General features: G+C 39.9%; 1 protein-coding gene across 2 annotated transcripts in view; it reads right to left on the bottom strand.

Moving 5' to 3' along the window:
• Nucleotides 1-15907, bottom strand: part of LOC126335489 (katanin p80 WD40 repeat-containing subunit B1) — a 122592-nt gene that overhangs the window by 45878 nt on the left and 60807 nt on the right. For both annotated transcript variants that reach the window (XM_049998817.1, XM_049998819.1), the window contains 2 exons: nt 7422-7498; nt 3651-3725 (listed from right to left, as the gene is read on the bottom strand). In XM_049998817.1, coding sequence (XP_049854774.1) covers nt 3651-3725; nt 7422-7498 — 152 coding nt within the window. The remainder of the gene's footprint in view (nt 1-3650; nt 3726-7421; nt 7499-15907) is intronic.

The raw sequence follows: 15907 nt of genomic DNA, 5'->3' as shown, positions 1-15907 counted from the left end.
CAATAGAGTTTATTAATGACCAAAGTAGAATTCATAGTGGAAGTTCTTGTCAAAGTTGTGAGGTAAATTGTTCGCACTGCTGAGAACTGAAAAACCAGGAGAAGTGTTGTCCAAACATTTCAGAACAATGTATATTTGCCCAAGAAAATATATACTTGCAAACACATCAGACAATATGTACAATGCAGTAAATAGCACCTTTTTGCTTTATCCTCTGTACCTTATTTTCTTGCTAAGTGCCAAGTAACAACAAAAATTATTTTTCTCTTCCAATAATTCCATCTTTTTTACTGTTGAAATAATTTTCATTAAAACATGTTGATCTATTTAGGTACTCATTTATGCATAATGTAGATTTTTTCTCTGTAAAATGTAAATGCTGTTTGCTTTCAGATATTTCATCTCTCTGGTAGGAGAACACTAGCAGGAAAAAAATAGAGCAGGACCTTGTGCAACTTTCCAATGCGCCATTAAAACAAAGCAAACAACTTAATAAAAATTAAGAAAAAACAAAAGCACAAAATCCATTTGCGTAATATAGGAGTGAGCTCAACCAGAATAGGTCATAACTTCCAATATAAGCAGACGCCTCCATAGTCCATCGTCTCTGCGCATGCACAGCGTGAAGCACACTTGAAAAATTAGAACTCCATACTTAGCACAATCTATAGATCATTGACGCCATACACACACTTGCGTCATGGTTGGTTGGTGACTTACATGCAGGCATGAAAGGCATACAGGCTCCGAGCAGTCAATTTTGAGCTTTACTCTCTTTTTTATTCTTTGATGCCCTTGTCTATGCACCACATAACTATTCTGAGGTCAACCTTACTTGTTTATGTTTCTCAACTTGGACAGATTTATGACAACCATCACTATATTCTGGATTTTGCCTCTGGTCAGCCATCTGCTACATGAACTCTGTTGTGATCAACCATATGGAACAGCCTGTTTATTTCACATCTTAGACATACAGAAAAATAACACCACAGATTACTGTGATTGGCTGATCACATGATGAAAATATGTATGAGACATACCTTAAAGTTCCCTCAGTCCCTTGGCATAAGAAGAAACAGAAGGTATGAGCATGGAAGTACGAGAGGGGGATGGGAGGTCAAAAATAATTTTGGAAATGTTATTTTAATATCTGAATAGTAAAAAAGGTTCAGATGGGAACAGAGTGACAGAAGACAATGGAAAGAGTTACTCAGCAAAAATACTGTATGTTCTTAACTACGTACACTGAAGTTGTGCAGTCATTTGGGATGTCTCTTTTTTTCAAAGTTAGTGATATAATTAATAGTCTCATCATTTTGGATTACCTACAGATTGCTTGTGAATATATGATAATGTTTAAGCCCATGAAGTGAGAAATTCCTGTTATTTTTGCTGTGATTGTTTAAAGAAGTAAAATTTTGTAGAAATGTATAGCTCTGAGAGGAAGTAAGGCTCATAACTGTACGAGTAATTTATTTTTTATGGGTTCCCAAATATCCTACAGAATGCACGGGGCGAAAACATTTTTCTGATTTTATGGTCCACTTTGGTATCTCTCTGCGGTATGTAGCCAGGCCTGAAATTATTTAAACTATTTCATTTATGATATGCAAGCTTTTCAGACCCCTTACAAAACCTTCTGTTACTAAACTGACAATTTCTTGATACCTCAGGATATTCCTATCAACCAATCCCTTCTTTTGGTCAAATTGTGATACAAATTTCTTTGTTTCTCAATTCAATTCATTCATTATTTGATCTAATCATCTAACATCCACAATCTTCGATGGCACCAAATTTAGAAAGCTTCAATTGTCTTTTTTTTCTGAAGTGCTTACCGTCCATGTTTCACTTCCATACAGACCCTCCTAACAGTTGAATTCATATTAGATGTTAATAAATTCCTCTGTTTCACAAATGTTCCTATGCCCTCTCTACTTCAGCCATCATCAGTTATACTGCGGCCAAAATAACAAGACTCATCTAAAACTTTTAGTGCGTCATTTCCTAATACAGTTCTTTCAGCATCGCCAGATTTAATTCACCTACATACCATTATCCTTGTTTTATTTTTGTTGCTGTTCACCTTATTTATTCTTTTAAAGCCACCACTCATACTATTCAACCAACCTTCCATGTTCTTTGCTATCTATGACAAAATTACAATATACCTACTGTAATCAGTAAAACACAAAGTTTTTACTCCTTCTTTCTGAACTACAATTTCTTTTCCAAATGTCTTCCTTGTTCTCTTCACTGATGCTCAATATATAGATTGGATAACATTGACCTACAACACTGTCTCATATCCTTCTCAACTACGACTTCGCTTTCATGTCCTTCGACTCTTAAAATCGCAGTCTGGTTTCTGCACAAGTTGTGAATAACTTTTCACTCCCTATATGTTATCTCTTGTTTTCTTCAAATGTGTAATCCAGTCAACACTATCAAAAGCTGTCTCTAAATCTACAAAAGCTATAAGCAAAGGTTTGCCTTTCTTTAACTGTAGTATCAGTATCGCCTCACATGTCCCTACATTACTTCAGAACCCAAACTGACTTCTCCAAGCTGAGTATCTATCAGTTTTTTCTATTCTTCTGTAAATAATTCACCAGTATTTTGTAACTGTTACTTACTAAACTGAAAGCTCAGTAACATTCACATCTCTGTTTTCTTTGGAATGGCAATTAATACATTCTTCCTGAAGTCTGGGGGTATTTCGCGGATCTCATATACCTTGCACAACAGTCTGAATAATTTTATCGTGGCTGGCTCTCCTAAGGATCTCATCAACTCTGAGAGAATGCTGTCTACTCCAGGGGCCTTGTTTCAGCTTAGGTCTTTCAGTGCTCCCATTAGGGCACAGATATAATGACAAGATTTAGGCAAGGATGGTTTGTCACCAGTTTTATTCAAACTACAACTAAAGAAACAATTATCATGAACTTACATGAAACTGAAGACAGAAGTACAAACATCACTCATCTGGAATATGCTGTGCCTATAGTCATGTTGTCTCGAGGCAGACGACCTACTACAGATGAATATGTCCTTGGCTAATGAAGCATACAAAATTGGTCTTCTCATAAATCAATAAGAAACAGAATATCTTCTCTTTATTATCGATCGCTGAGCAAAACATTCACTACAAGTAGTGATAGAGGAGACAAACCCATGAATGGGTCAGACATTTCATGGACCTGGAGGCAATTTTCACAAAGATTGCAGCAACACACAGATCCTTGCTGGAAATCACTCTTACCACATTCTCAGTCATCTGACTGAGACCTATAGTCCAGTGAGAATGTTCAAACTTACGATGTACAATACATTGATGCAACAAGGGAAAGTATGGAAATGTGAGACATGGAGCAACTGGAAACGAGATTTTCATGATATTCTTAAGTTTGAGGATGATGTCTGTGGAGACCTGCAACAGATCAGCACACAAGATGATTGCTGATGAAGAACAAGAAAACAATATGTTGGAGAAGGAATCTTGTAAACACACACTGTCCCCTGTGCGTAATTATAACAGGATTATGACCTTAGTACTGAAAGAGGGGTCGGGAACTCCAATACACAAACATATAGTTTTAGACAGGCATGTTTCCCATTTATTGAATTAAAATTTGCTATTTACTCACCTTTCAAACTTGCTCTGCAGAAGTTCATTAATGCATGGCAGCAGGGCAACACAAACATCAAGATTCCAAACTTTGCTGAAAAATAAGGATTTTTGTTTTACTTCACACAATACAGAGGTTAATAATAAGAATACTTTCAAGTATACACATTATAATCCACAAAAACACATCATATGATAATAATTAAACAGACTATCTGCTACAGGTCTTAAAAGACTACAGTGACATACTCTTGTTAGAAGCTACTTATTAATTAACTAGCCTTAAGTTTGAAAATATTATGAAAAAGATAGATTGCTCCTCACCATATAGTGGAAATGTTGAGTCGCAGACAGGCACAACAAAAAGACTGCTCAACAAATAAGCTTTCAGTCAAAAGGACTCCTTTTGTATTAGACAGCACACATCCATATGAACACAACTCATAACACATATGACCACTATCTCTGGCTGCCACAGAAAGTGACCATGTGTGTGAGTTGTGTTCATGTGAATGTGTGGGTGTGTGCTGTCTAACACAAAAGGAGGCCTTTTGACTGAAAGCTTATTTGTTTAGCAGTCTTTTTTGTTGTGCCTGTCTGCGACTCAACATCTCCACTACATGGTGAGTAGCAATCTATCCTTTAGATAATATTGTCATTATTCCAGCCTGGATTTTCCATTGTTTGTTGTCACTAGATTTAAATCCAGAGTATTAGCAGGCCACTTGATGAAAGAAAATGCCTGCTATGCCAAGTGTACGTATCTATGAGCCCTGTATATAAGACTAATATCTAGACAACAATACGGAAAGGATAGATTGCTACTCCCCATATAGAGGCGGTATTGAGTTGCAGATAGGTACAAAGAAAAAACAATACTAAAAATTACCTATTTTAGGCAGAGTAGTTCTTCTGCAGTAGAAAACCAGACATGTTCACGAAAGTGCAACTCACACACACATGGCCACTGTCTCAGGGCACTGTGTTTTTCTACTGCAGAAGAATGACTTTGTTGAAAGCTTTGATATTTTAGTTGCCTTTTTCATTGTGCCTGTTTGCGACTCACCTTCTCTTCTACATGGTGAGTAGCAATCTAGCTATTCTATAATACAGTACTGTTGTTATTCCATCCTGGACTCTCCACTGTTTAATATATTTGGCAACAAGACAGACACAACAATCAAAAGAGAGGTAAGCTACAGAACAAAACCATATCAATGTAAACTTAAGATATCCACACTAACCTCCATTAACTAAAAGAATGCATCTTGTTAACAGTGACCCTCAGAATGTAATGGAACACACTCCACTTTGATCAACTCTCTCACCTAATGAAAGGTTTCACTGACTTATGGTACGCTAATCACAACATATGATGAGATTGTCCACAATAATTAAGTAATGCTACTTCACTTCTGCACACATTATAATGTTATCAGGGCTAATGGCCTGTAAATTTCAGTTTTCAAGACGTGCATATTCTGCCTGTTTGTTCATTTTAATAACATGATATTGGTCTGTACAGATGGTGATTTTTCATACCATGTATTATCAGTTAATTCATTCATATTTTTCCTCTGTGTTTCATATTTGCTGGTGGTTCTGTCACATCTAGGACACTTTTTCTATACTTTATATATAAAAAAATACTGCTACTCTAGCTACATATGGTTAAATGACATGTGGTTTTCTGTTCTTGTTTGCTAATTGATTACGAATTCTACCCAGTCCTCGAGGTATGTCAAATTAGAGAAGGTGCTCGTATGTATAAAATCAGTTTCTTTGCTGCTGCCCTTTCTGGCCATACTTCAACTGATGTGCTGTTGAGGGTAACAGCCCCAAAGTTGTACTGACAGGTGTAGGTGCTTATGATGGTAGTTGTATCAGTCTGTGTGCCCACTTCAGTCTCTGGAACAGACCGTTTGATTAATGTGGCACATGATTTTGTGTGTGTAGGAGGTAGGGTTGCCTTATGTGTAACATACCCTAAGTTATCTTTATTTCTTAGGTTTTTCCACTTCCAGAAAGACTAGGAAATGGGTGTATTGAAAGCGAATCTGAAATTTGTAGCCTTTCCAAATTTACCACTTATTCATTATATTATTCACTTCGATCACTCCAGCAGCCTCCCACTATTTTAATTTACTGATGCCTGTGTCTATGAGGTGTCTGTAACTGATGAGTCTTTTACTGTAGATGAGTGAGTTGTGTAATTCTGTCATTATAGAATAAACTGCCTTGAGCTTGAGAGCTTCATACCTTGGTCAACTATAAGTGTGATATTTTATCCAGATGCCTCCATCTCTTAATGACAATAAATGCAGTGTGTACTATGTGATGTGGTCTGTTACTATTTAAGGGAATTGTTTCTGTTACTCTTCTCTGCAGTGCTGCCCACTCGGGTATTCTTTATTGGTTAGGTTAAGAGTTACATGACACTATACACTTCCCATCAGGAGGTGAATTTGGCTCCATTAGGTTCCCATGAGCAGCAAGGGAAATACATACTGACTCAGGTAGAGATCCCACACAGCTGAGAAAGACTTAAACAACTAGAGTGAAGAAAATGCTCCATAGGTTGCTTGCAAATGAATGTTTTGCCCCAACAGCTATTCACCCCGTGAGGTCTGCACCTTCCTTGAGGCTCAGAACATTAAGCCAAGAGTTCCATTATCCAATTCAAAATGTTCCACCATCATATCTAATAATGGCCACTTATGAATGTTCAGAAGTTACAGATCAAGAGGACATGTGGTGGTAAAAAGTGACACAATCTTCTGTTTAATTGTCTACTTATGACTTCAGTGCAAATTATTGCCTGTACTGTCAGTTATAATTGCATGATCACAATGTGACACTCCTGCTCAGTTTGTTGGATTGTCTGAGTGATTTTGTCAACTGTCTCCAAAGCAGTGAAGGTATTGTAGACATTTACACTAAAGCTATCAGAACTGCAACATCTCCTGGATTTGGTCACTGATTTGGCATGCTGTAGAATAGTCCAGTCATATCACACAGATCCTCATCTAGCTCACATTACTACTGTCAATAGCAGCTAAAAATTATGCAACTATTCCAGTGCCACTGTAAATCAGCCTGAAATTTCAGTATTACATGCTCTTTTTCCAGTAATGTTTTACTGTAACTGACTTAAAAAAGGAAATACTTTCACACTGAGCAGATTCTTATTGAAAAATGTTAAAAAATTCTTATCTCTTACTCAACGAGACAAAAAGCAACCTTGTATACCCACAACCTATACATGTATATGACAGAGATCATGTATAAATGGAGCGCTACAAGTCGACTTTTTTTATTGAATTACTTGTCTGCTAGTAGATTTGTGCACATCAAATCAATTGAATTGTTACCTTAACTGACCATTTTTCTGCAGACAATTTCACAATTATAAAGACTACATTTGTTACCACTGTTGTGCTTGCTGTGAGGAATGTAGGTTACTTTTCCAGGCCCTTAGTTATCATTTCCATGAAATCTTTAAATACTAATTCAGTTATTATATACATGCTTCCATAATCAGGCTTTTAATTTGCAAAAGTTACTTTATACCACTTTCTTAAATATGAATGTTAACCAGTACTTATTGATCTTACCAAACATATATTTCTTAAAAAGGATGCTCAGAGCATTTCAGTCTTTTTGCATATATGCTACAGTAAAAAATATACTATATAAACACAGACATTACATCAGTTAGTGTCATATGAAAGTGAATTCATTAACTCCATTCCTCAGTAAAATAAAAGATATTAAATATTATGTTACTCACTGCCTGGAACAAAGCGCATCAAGGACATCAACTACAATGGCTTGCTCGTTCATGTTTATTGCTGACTCAACAGCAGTCTGTAAAAGAAGAATAAGAAAAATGTAAATGTATGTACATATTTCCTACATTTATTGAACAAACAGAGCAATGCCAGAATATTAAATGCAATATTGTACAGGTGGCTGAGCAGTCAGGACTTGGAAGTTGGTATACAGGGCTGTCGTTAAATGAGAACATGAAATTAGGCATACTAAAAGGCATATATTTCTGTATACAGAGTACATGAGACATGCTTAGTGTAGGAAGTTACCAAGGGGGGTAGTTGCTTGTTGGTGGGTCAACAGTACCTCCATTATGACAGCTGCCACCCATTCGATATCAAACGGTCCCTTCCCTACAGCCTAGGCCTTCGTGGCAAACGAATCTGCTCCAGTCCTGAATCCCTGAACGATTACACCAACAACCTGAAAACAGCTTTCGCATCCTGCAACTACCCTCCCGACCTGGTACAGAAGCAAATAACCAGAGCCACTTCCTCATCCCCTCAAACCCAGAACCTCTCACAGAAGAACCCCAAAAGTGCCCCACTCGTGACAGGATACTTCCCGGGACTGGATCAGACTCTGAATGTGGCTCTCCAGCAGGGATACGACTTCCTAAAATCCTGCCCCTAAATGAGATCCATCCTTCATGAAATCCTCCCCACTCCACCAAGAGTGTCTTTCTGCTGTCCACCTAACCTTCGTAACCTCTTGGTTCATCCCTATCAAAAATGTAAATGTATGTACATATTTCCTACATTTATTGAACAAACAGAGCAATGCCAGAATATTAAATGCAATATTGTACACCCTACCCTCTGGCTCCTATCCTTGTAACCGCCCCCAGTGTAAAACCTGTCCTATGCACCCTCCCACCACCACCTACTCCAGTCCTGTAATCCGGAAGGTGTACACGATCAAAGGCAGAGCCACGTGTGAAAGCACCCACGTGATTTACCAACTGACCTGCCTACACTGTGACGCTTTCTATGTGGGAATGCCCAGCAACAAACTGTCCATTCGCATGAATGGACACAGGCAGACAGTGTTTGTTGGTAATGAGGATCACCCTGTGGCTAAACATGCCTTGGTGCCAGCACAGTGTTACACCGTTCGGGTTATCTGGATACTTCCCACCAACACCAACCTATCCGAACTCCGGAGATGGGAACTTGCCCTTCAATATATCCTCTCTTCTCGTTATCCACCAGGCCTCAATCTCCACTAATTTCAAGTTGCCGCCACTCATAGCTCACCTGTCATTCAACATCATCTTTGCCTCTGCACTTCCGCCTCGACTGACATCTCTGCTCAAACCCTTTGCCTTTAAATATGTCTGCTTGTGTCTGTATATGTATGGATGGATATGTGTGTGTGTGTGTGCGTGCGAGTATATACCTATCCTTTTTTCCCCCTAAGGTAAGTCTTTCCACTCCCAGGATTGGAATGACTCCTTACCCTCTCCCTTAAAACCCACATCCTTTTGTCTTTGCCTCTCCTTCCCTCTTTCCTGAAGAAGCAACCGTTGGTTGTGAAATCTAGAAATTCTGTGTGTATGTGTGTGTTATTTTATTGTGCCTGTCTACCGGCACTTTCCCGCTTGGTAAGTCTTGGAATCTTTGTTTTTAATATATTTAAATGTAATAATACGCATTTTAATTAATTACAGAAATATATTTCCAAAGAAACTTTCTGGACAGATAAAAGCACAGATTTTAAGGGATCTTATAAAGAAGTAAATGAGTTTTTTTTTCTCATTTTTTTTAATGCACCTTTTATCAAATGTTTGTTGTGAAAGATGTAATCATCTTTCCATTTCCTTTAAATCATTCCATACACTACTAACAAATAGTTACCCTTTTTCTTGTTTTTCCTACTTAGTATGACACTGGTTCTTCTATCACACATGCCCACATACACTATATATATATTTGCAGAGTTGTTTCGTGAGCTCAAGTGGGAATCCCTGAAGGGGTGGGACGTTCTTTTTGTGGAACAATACTGACAAAATTTAAAGAACTGCCCTTTGATACTAACTGTACTTTGACTCTACTTCCAGCAATCTATATTTCGCATAAGAATCACAAATATAAGAGAAATTAGGGCTCATATAGAGGCATATGAACAACTGTTTTTCCCTTTCTCTATTTGCGAGTGGAACATGTAGGGAAACGACTAGTAGTGGTACAAGGTACCCTCTGTCATGCACCATGTAGCGGCTTGCTGAGTATGGGCGTAGATGTAGACACAGAGTGTTTACTGCAGAACACACTTTGAAATTCTGAAAGAAGCAAGGATAAAACACAAGGGAACGAAAAGTTACCTACAACCTGTAAACAAACGAGACTGCAGTTATAAAGGGTTGGAAGACATGAAATAAAGATAGTAACTGAGGAGAAAGTAAGACAGGGTTGTATCTTATGCCCAATATAATTAAATCTATGTAAAAAGCAGGCAGTAATGCCATTCAGAAAATTTCTGGAAGGAAAACTGAAGTTCAAGGAGAAGAAATAAAAATGTTACAGTTTGCCAATAACATTATTGTCAGACACACCAAAGCACTAACAAGATCAGCTGAACAGAAAGGCTGGTGTCTTGCAAAGAGATTACAAGATGAATACAAAACAAGATTAATGAAGTGTAGTTGAATGAAGTCAGGTGATGCTGAGATAACTTATTAGGAATAGAGAAGCTGTAACCAGTGGCAAGGTTTTCTTTTAGGTCAGAAAAATAACTGACAACACAAGAAGTGAGCAGAATATAAAATGCAGATTAGCAATAGCAAGAACAGATTTCCTGAAAAGAGAAAAACTGTTAACACTGAACAAAAATGTCAGTGTTAGGAAATATTTTCTGAAATTCTTGTCTGAGAAGTCAACAAGGAATCTATCCTGATCTGAGGGTAATCCCAAAAGTAACGTCTCCAAAGCGCTGGAGCTGCAGAGAGACTGTTTGCATGGCTGTTGGCCACACTGGTTATTTTCCTTGCTCCCTCTGCTCTCTACAGAAACCTCCGCCCATCCTTTGGAGCTTTCAGTCTTGGCTTGGCAGCCAGTTGTAATGGAGCTCCTTTTAGCCACTACCACCAGGTACAAAGTTCACACCGTTATTCGGTATTTTAGTGCAAAAGTGTTAAACCAATTGACATTAATTGACAGTTGACAGAAGTGTATGAAGAGTAGTGTATGGATGTTAAAAATGTCCGCAAGTGGTGTAGAGTGTTTGCAGGTGGTCATACTGAAACTCATGACTGGAAAGAAGTAGGAGATCATCAATTACCAAAGAGACAATTGCAAAGGTTGAACAAGTTGTGCTTCAAAATCAGTGGATTACTCCTTATCATCTCTGAAATGTTGTTTCTGAGGTCTCATGACACACCATTCACCGGGCTTACAACAAAGTATTGAAATTTCTTAATGTGTGCAGAAGATGGGACCCAAGAATGCCGACAGAAGACCACAAACAGCAAAACGTTGAAACTTCATGCCAGTTTCTTCAATGCTATGGAGTTGAAAAGGACAGCCTTTTGGAATCAATAGTTAAGGGTGATGAAACCTGGGCTTTCCACTTCACACCTGAGACCAAACAACAATCACATGAGTGGCGCCATCCTGATTCTCCCAAGCCACAAAAATTCAAAAGAACACAGTCTGCTGGTAAAGTCATGGCAGTTATGTTTTGGGGCTGAATGGGGACATTGTCCCTTCCTGGAATGACAGTAAATGCCAACAGGTATTGTCAGACATTAAAAGAACTCTGACGGACAATTCAGAACTGAAGAAGAGGAATGTTGAGCAAAGGCATAAGGCTTCCCCACGACAATGCTCACCCACACATCGCTTGACAAACCATGGATCTTCTGCAAGTTTGAATGGGACATCATCATCCATTCTGCCAATAGTCTGGACATAGCGCCCAGTGACTACCACATGTCTCCCAAGTTGAAAGAACACTTGGACAGTAGATGCTTCAGTGATGACAATGCGATGAAAGATGAGGTCCAATGCTACTGCAATAGCAAGGTGGCAGGCTGGTGTGATGTGGGCATACAAGAACTGTTACAACATTTACAAAAATGCGTAGATAGAAACCGCTACTATGTGGAAAAATAGAGAAATGATCAAGCTTCAAAACTATGTAAATTTTATTGTACACAAATGTATCTTTACATGTTTAAAAAATGGGAGACCTTACTTTTGGGGCCACTCCTGTACTAAAACTGTAAAATAATCATGTCAGTCAGTTGCTCTGTCTGTCTTTCTTTCTATCTTAACACACTAATCTCCAAAACTAATGAATGAATTTTCATGGGATCTTCATAGGTGACTTGAGTGTAGCTTGGGGCAATATTTAGGTTTTATTTCATCAAAATTGGATCAGGAAAATAAATAAAAAATAATGTAATCTACATTTTTATCCACACTAATATTAAATGTGGAAGTAACACAATCTGTTGCCTATTCATGACCAAAGCAGTGAACCAGTTTCAATGAGATTTTAGAAAGCAATATAATAATCGACCTCTAAGATGGTGAAGTACGGAATGGGACTTTTTTTACATCAGTCAACATAGACGACGTTAAAAAAAAATCATTAAATTTGTTGTGTAATGTACACATTTTATGATACATAGCCAGCTTCGGATGGGGGAGGGCAGGTCACACATCATGAACTATGCTTATCCATACAGGCAGACATGTAAGGGCACAACAGCTTGCTTACTCAGTATCACTCCTCATAATAAAACTACTGATACATGTGCAGGCACAGCCATGTGTGACGGGGGGCAGTGGGTAAAAATTGTAGAGGGGAGACCAAGGCTCGAGCACAGTCATCAGGTTCAAGTGCATATAAGGCTGCCATATTTATGCACAGCTGAAGCGACTTGCAGATAATCGACTGGCATGCAGAGCTGCATCAAACCAGCCTTCAGACTTAATACTCTAACAACAACGATGAGACCTGCAATTGCTAAAGTTTGTCAGTGTTACACAATGGAGAGAAGTCTTCCGAAGTAAGAGTGATTTCAGGTGTGCCACAGGGGAGTGTCATAGGACCGTTGCTATTCACAATATACATAAATGACCTGGTGGATGACATCGAAAGTTCACTGAGGCTTTTTGCAGATGATGCTGTGGTGTATCGAGAGGTTGCAACAATGGAAAACTGTACTGAAATGCAGGAGGATCTGCAGCGAATTGACGCATGGTGCACGGAATGGCAATTGAATCTCAATGTAGACAAGTGTAATGTGATGCGAAGACATAGAAAGATAGGTCCCTTATCATTTAGCTACAAAATAGCAGGTCAGCAACTGGAAGCAATTAATACCATAAATTATCTGGGAGTACGCATTAGGAGTGATTTAAAATGGAATGATCATATAAAGTTGATCATCGGTAAAGCAGATGCCAGACTGAGATTCATTGGAAGAATCCTAAGAAAATGCAATCCGACAACAAAGGAAGTAGGTTACAGTACACTTGTTCGCCCACTGCTTGAATACTGCTCAGCAGTGTGGGATCCGCACCAGATAGGGCTGATAGAAGAGATAGACAAGATCCAACGGAGAGCTGCGCGCTTCGTTACAGGATCATTTAGTAATCGCGAAAGCGTTACGGAGATGATAGATAAACTACAGTGGAAGACTCTGCAGGAGAGACGCTCAGTAGCTCGGTAAGGGCTTTTGTTAAAGTTTCGAGAACATACCTTCACCGAGGAGTCAAGCAGTATATTGCTCCCTCCTACGTATATCTCGCGAAGAGACCATAAGGATAAAATCAGAAAGATTAGAGCCCACACAGAAGCATACCGACAATCCTTCTTTCCACGTACAATACGAGACTGGAATAGAAGGGAGAACCGATAGAGGTACTCAACTCAGGGTACCCTCCGCGGAGTATGGATGTAGATGTAGATGTAGTTGGCATCATACATCCAGCAAGATGAAGTTGTTTTCATGTGTTGTAGACAGTTCTAAGCTGGAGGGTATAGTCAATCTTTACTATGGGTATCTTTTACTAGAAGTGGTTTTCCTGTAAACCTTGTTTCCTAATAACTTTTTTCTAATATACTTAGTCTTAATCATCCAGAAATAGAACTATGCCACTGTTCACCATCTCCATCATTAAATTGTGTTTTTCAAGATGTTGAGATACTAAAAATGAAATCCACACAGCTCCACTCCACCATGCAGTCTCAAGTGAGACAAACATTCTGTTCACACACTTAAAGTCTGATGTCGGTGCAACAGAGTCTAACTTTAGAGAAATTTTTAAGTCTGTAAGCATATGTAATAGGATGGGAGTAATGCTACAATTTAACAGCGAGCTTATTAGATACAGAGAATTTACATGGCTGAAGTAGGGTTAGGGAAGGCACTGGCTTTTGCCTTCTCTGAAGTGACCATAACAACAACAACAACAACAACAACAATAACAATAATAATAATATTTCTTTCTTATCTCAGACGTTATGTCTGGTCAAAAGTAGAAAGTGACGCGGACCTTGATCAAGCGTGACTTCCTTTTAACTGTGCGGTATATGTTATATTTCATTTAGGAACTTTCGGGTAATTGAACATGTATCAATAATTACAGATTTCTGTAGTTGTATATATAAGTTTGGATGTAGCTGTATTGCAGTGATGTACTGGTGGATATTGTGTGGTATGACGCCTGTAGTTGATAGTATAATTGTTATAATGTCAACTTTATCCTGATGCCACATATCCTTGACTTCCTCAGCCAGTTGGATGTATTTTTCAATTTTTTCTCCTGTTTTCTTTTGTATATTTGTTGTATTGGGTATGGATATTTCGACTAGTTGTGTTAATGTCTTCTTTTTATTGGTGAGTATGATGTCAGGTTTGTTATGTGGTGTTGTTTTATCTGTTATAATGGTTCTGTTCCAGTATAATTTGTATTCATCATTCTCCAGTACATTTTATGGTGCATACTTGTATGTGGGAACGTGTTGTTTTATAAGTTTATGTTGTAAGGCAAGCTGTTGATGTATTACACTCCTGGAAATGGAAAAAAGAACACATTGACACCGGTGTGTCAGACCCACCATACTTGCTCCGGACACTGCGAGAGGGCTGTACAAGCAATGATCACACGCACGGCACAGCGGACACACCAGGAACCGCGGTGTTGGCCGTCGAATGGCGCTAGCTGCGCAGCATTTGTGCACCGCCGCCGTCAGTGTCAGCCAGTTTGCTGTGGCATACGGAGCTCCATCGCAGTCTTTAACACTGGCAGCATGCCGCGACAGCGTGGACGTGAACCATATGTGCAGTTGACGGACTTTGAGCGAGGGCGTATAGTGGGCATGCGGGAGGCCGGGTGGACGTACCGCCGAATTGCTCAACACGTGGGGCGTGAGGTCTCCACAGTACATCGATGTTGTCGCCAGTGGTTGGCGGAAGGTGCACGTGCCCATCGACCTGGGACCGGACCGCAGCGACGCACGGATGCACGCCAAGACCGTAGGATCCTATGCAGTGCCGTAGGGGACCGCACCGCCACTTCCCAGCAAATTAGGGACACTGTTGCTCCCGGGGTAACGGCGAGGACCATTCGCAACCGTCTCCATGAAGCTGGGCTACAGTCCCGCACACCGTTAGGCCGTCTTCCGCTCATGCCCCAACATCGTGCAGCCCGCCTCCAGTGGTGTAGCGACAGGCGTGAATGGAGGGACGAATGGAGACGTGTCGTCTTCAGCGATGAGAGTCGCTTCTGCCTTGGTGCCAATGATGGTCGTATGCGTGTTTGGCGCCGTGCAGGTGAGCGCCACAATCAGGACTGCATACGACCGAGGCACACAGGGCCAACACCCGGCATCATGGTGTGGGGAGCGATCTCCTACACTGGCCGTACACTTCTGGTGATCGTCGAGGGGACACTGAATAGTGCACGGTACATCCAAACCGTCATCGAACCCATCGTTCTACCATTCCTAGACCGGCAAGGGAACTTGCTGTTCCAACAGGACAATGCACGTCCGCATGTACCCCGTGCCACCCAACGTGCTCTGGAAGTTGTAAGTCAACTACCCTGGCCAGCAAGATCTTCGGATTTGTCCCCCATTGAGCATGTTTGGGACTGGATGAAGCGTCGTCTCACGCGGTCTGCACGAACGCTGGTCCAACTGAGGCGCCAGGTGGAAATGGCATGGCAAGCCGTTCCACAGGACTACATCCAGCATCTCTACGATCGTCTCCATGGGAGAATAGCAGCCTGCATTGCAGCGAAAGGTGGATATACACTGTACTAGTGCCGACATTGTGCATGCTCTGTTGCCTGTGTCTATGTGCCTGTAGTTCTGTCAGTGTGATCATGTGATGTATCTGACCCCAGGAATGTGTCAATAAAGTTTCCCCTTCCTGGGACAATGAATTCACGGTGTTCTTATTTCAATTTCCAGGAGTGTATTTTTGCTACA

The sequence above is a fragment of the Schistocerca gregaria genome, chromosome 2 (genome assembly GCF_023897955.1).
Source record: "Schistocerca gregaria isolate iqSchGreg1 chromosome 2, iqSchGreg1.2, whole genome shotgun sequence".
Lineage (NCBI taxonomy): Eukaryota > Metazoa > Arthropoda > Insecta > Orthoptera > Acrididae > Schistocerca > Schistocerca gregaria.
This window is presented reverse-complemented; position numbering and strand designations above follow the sequence as displayed.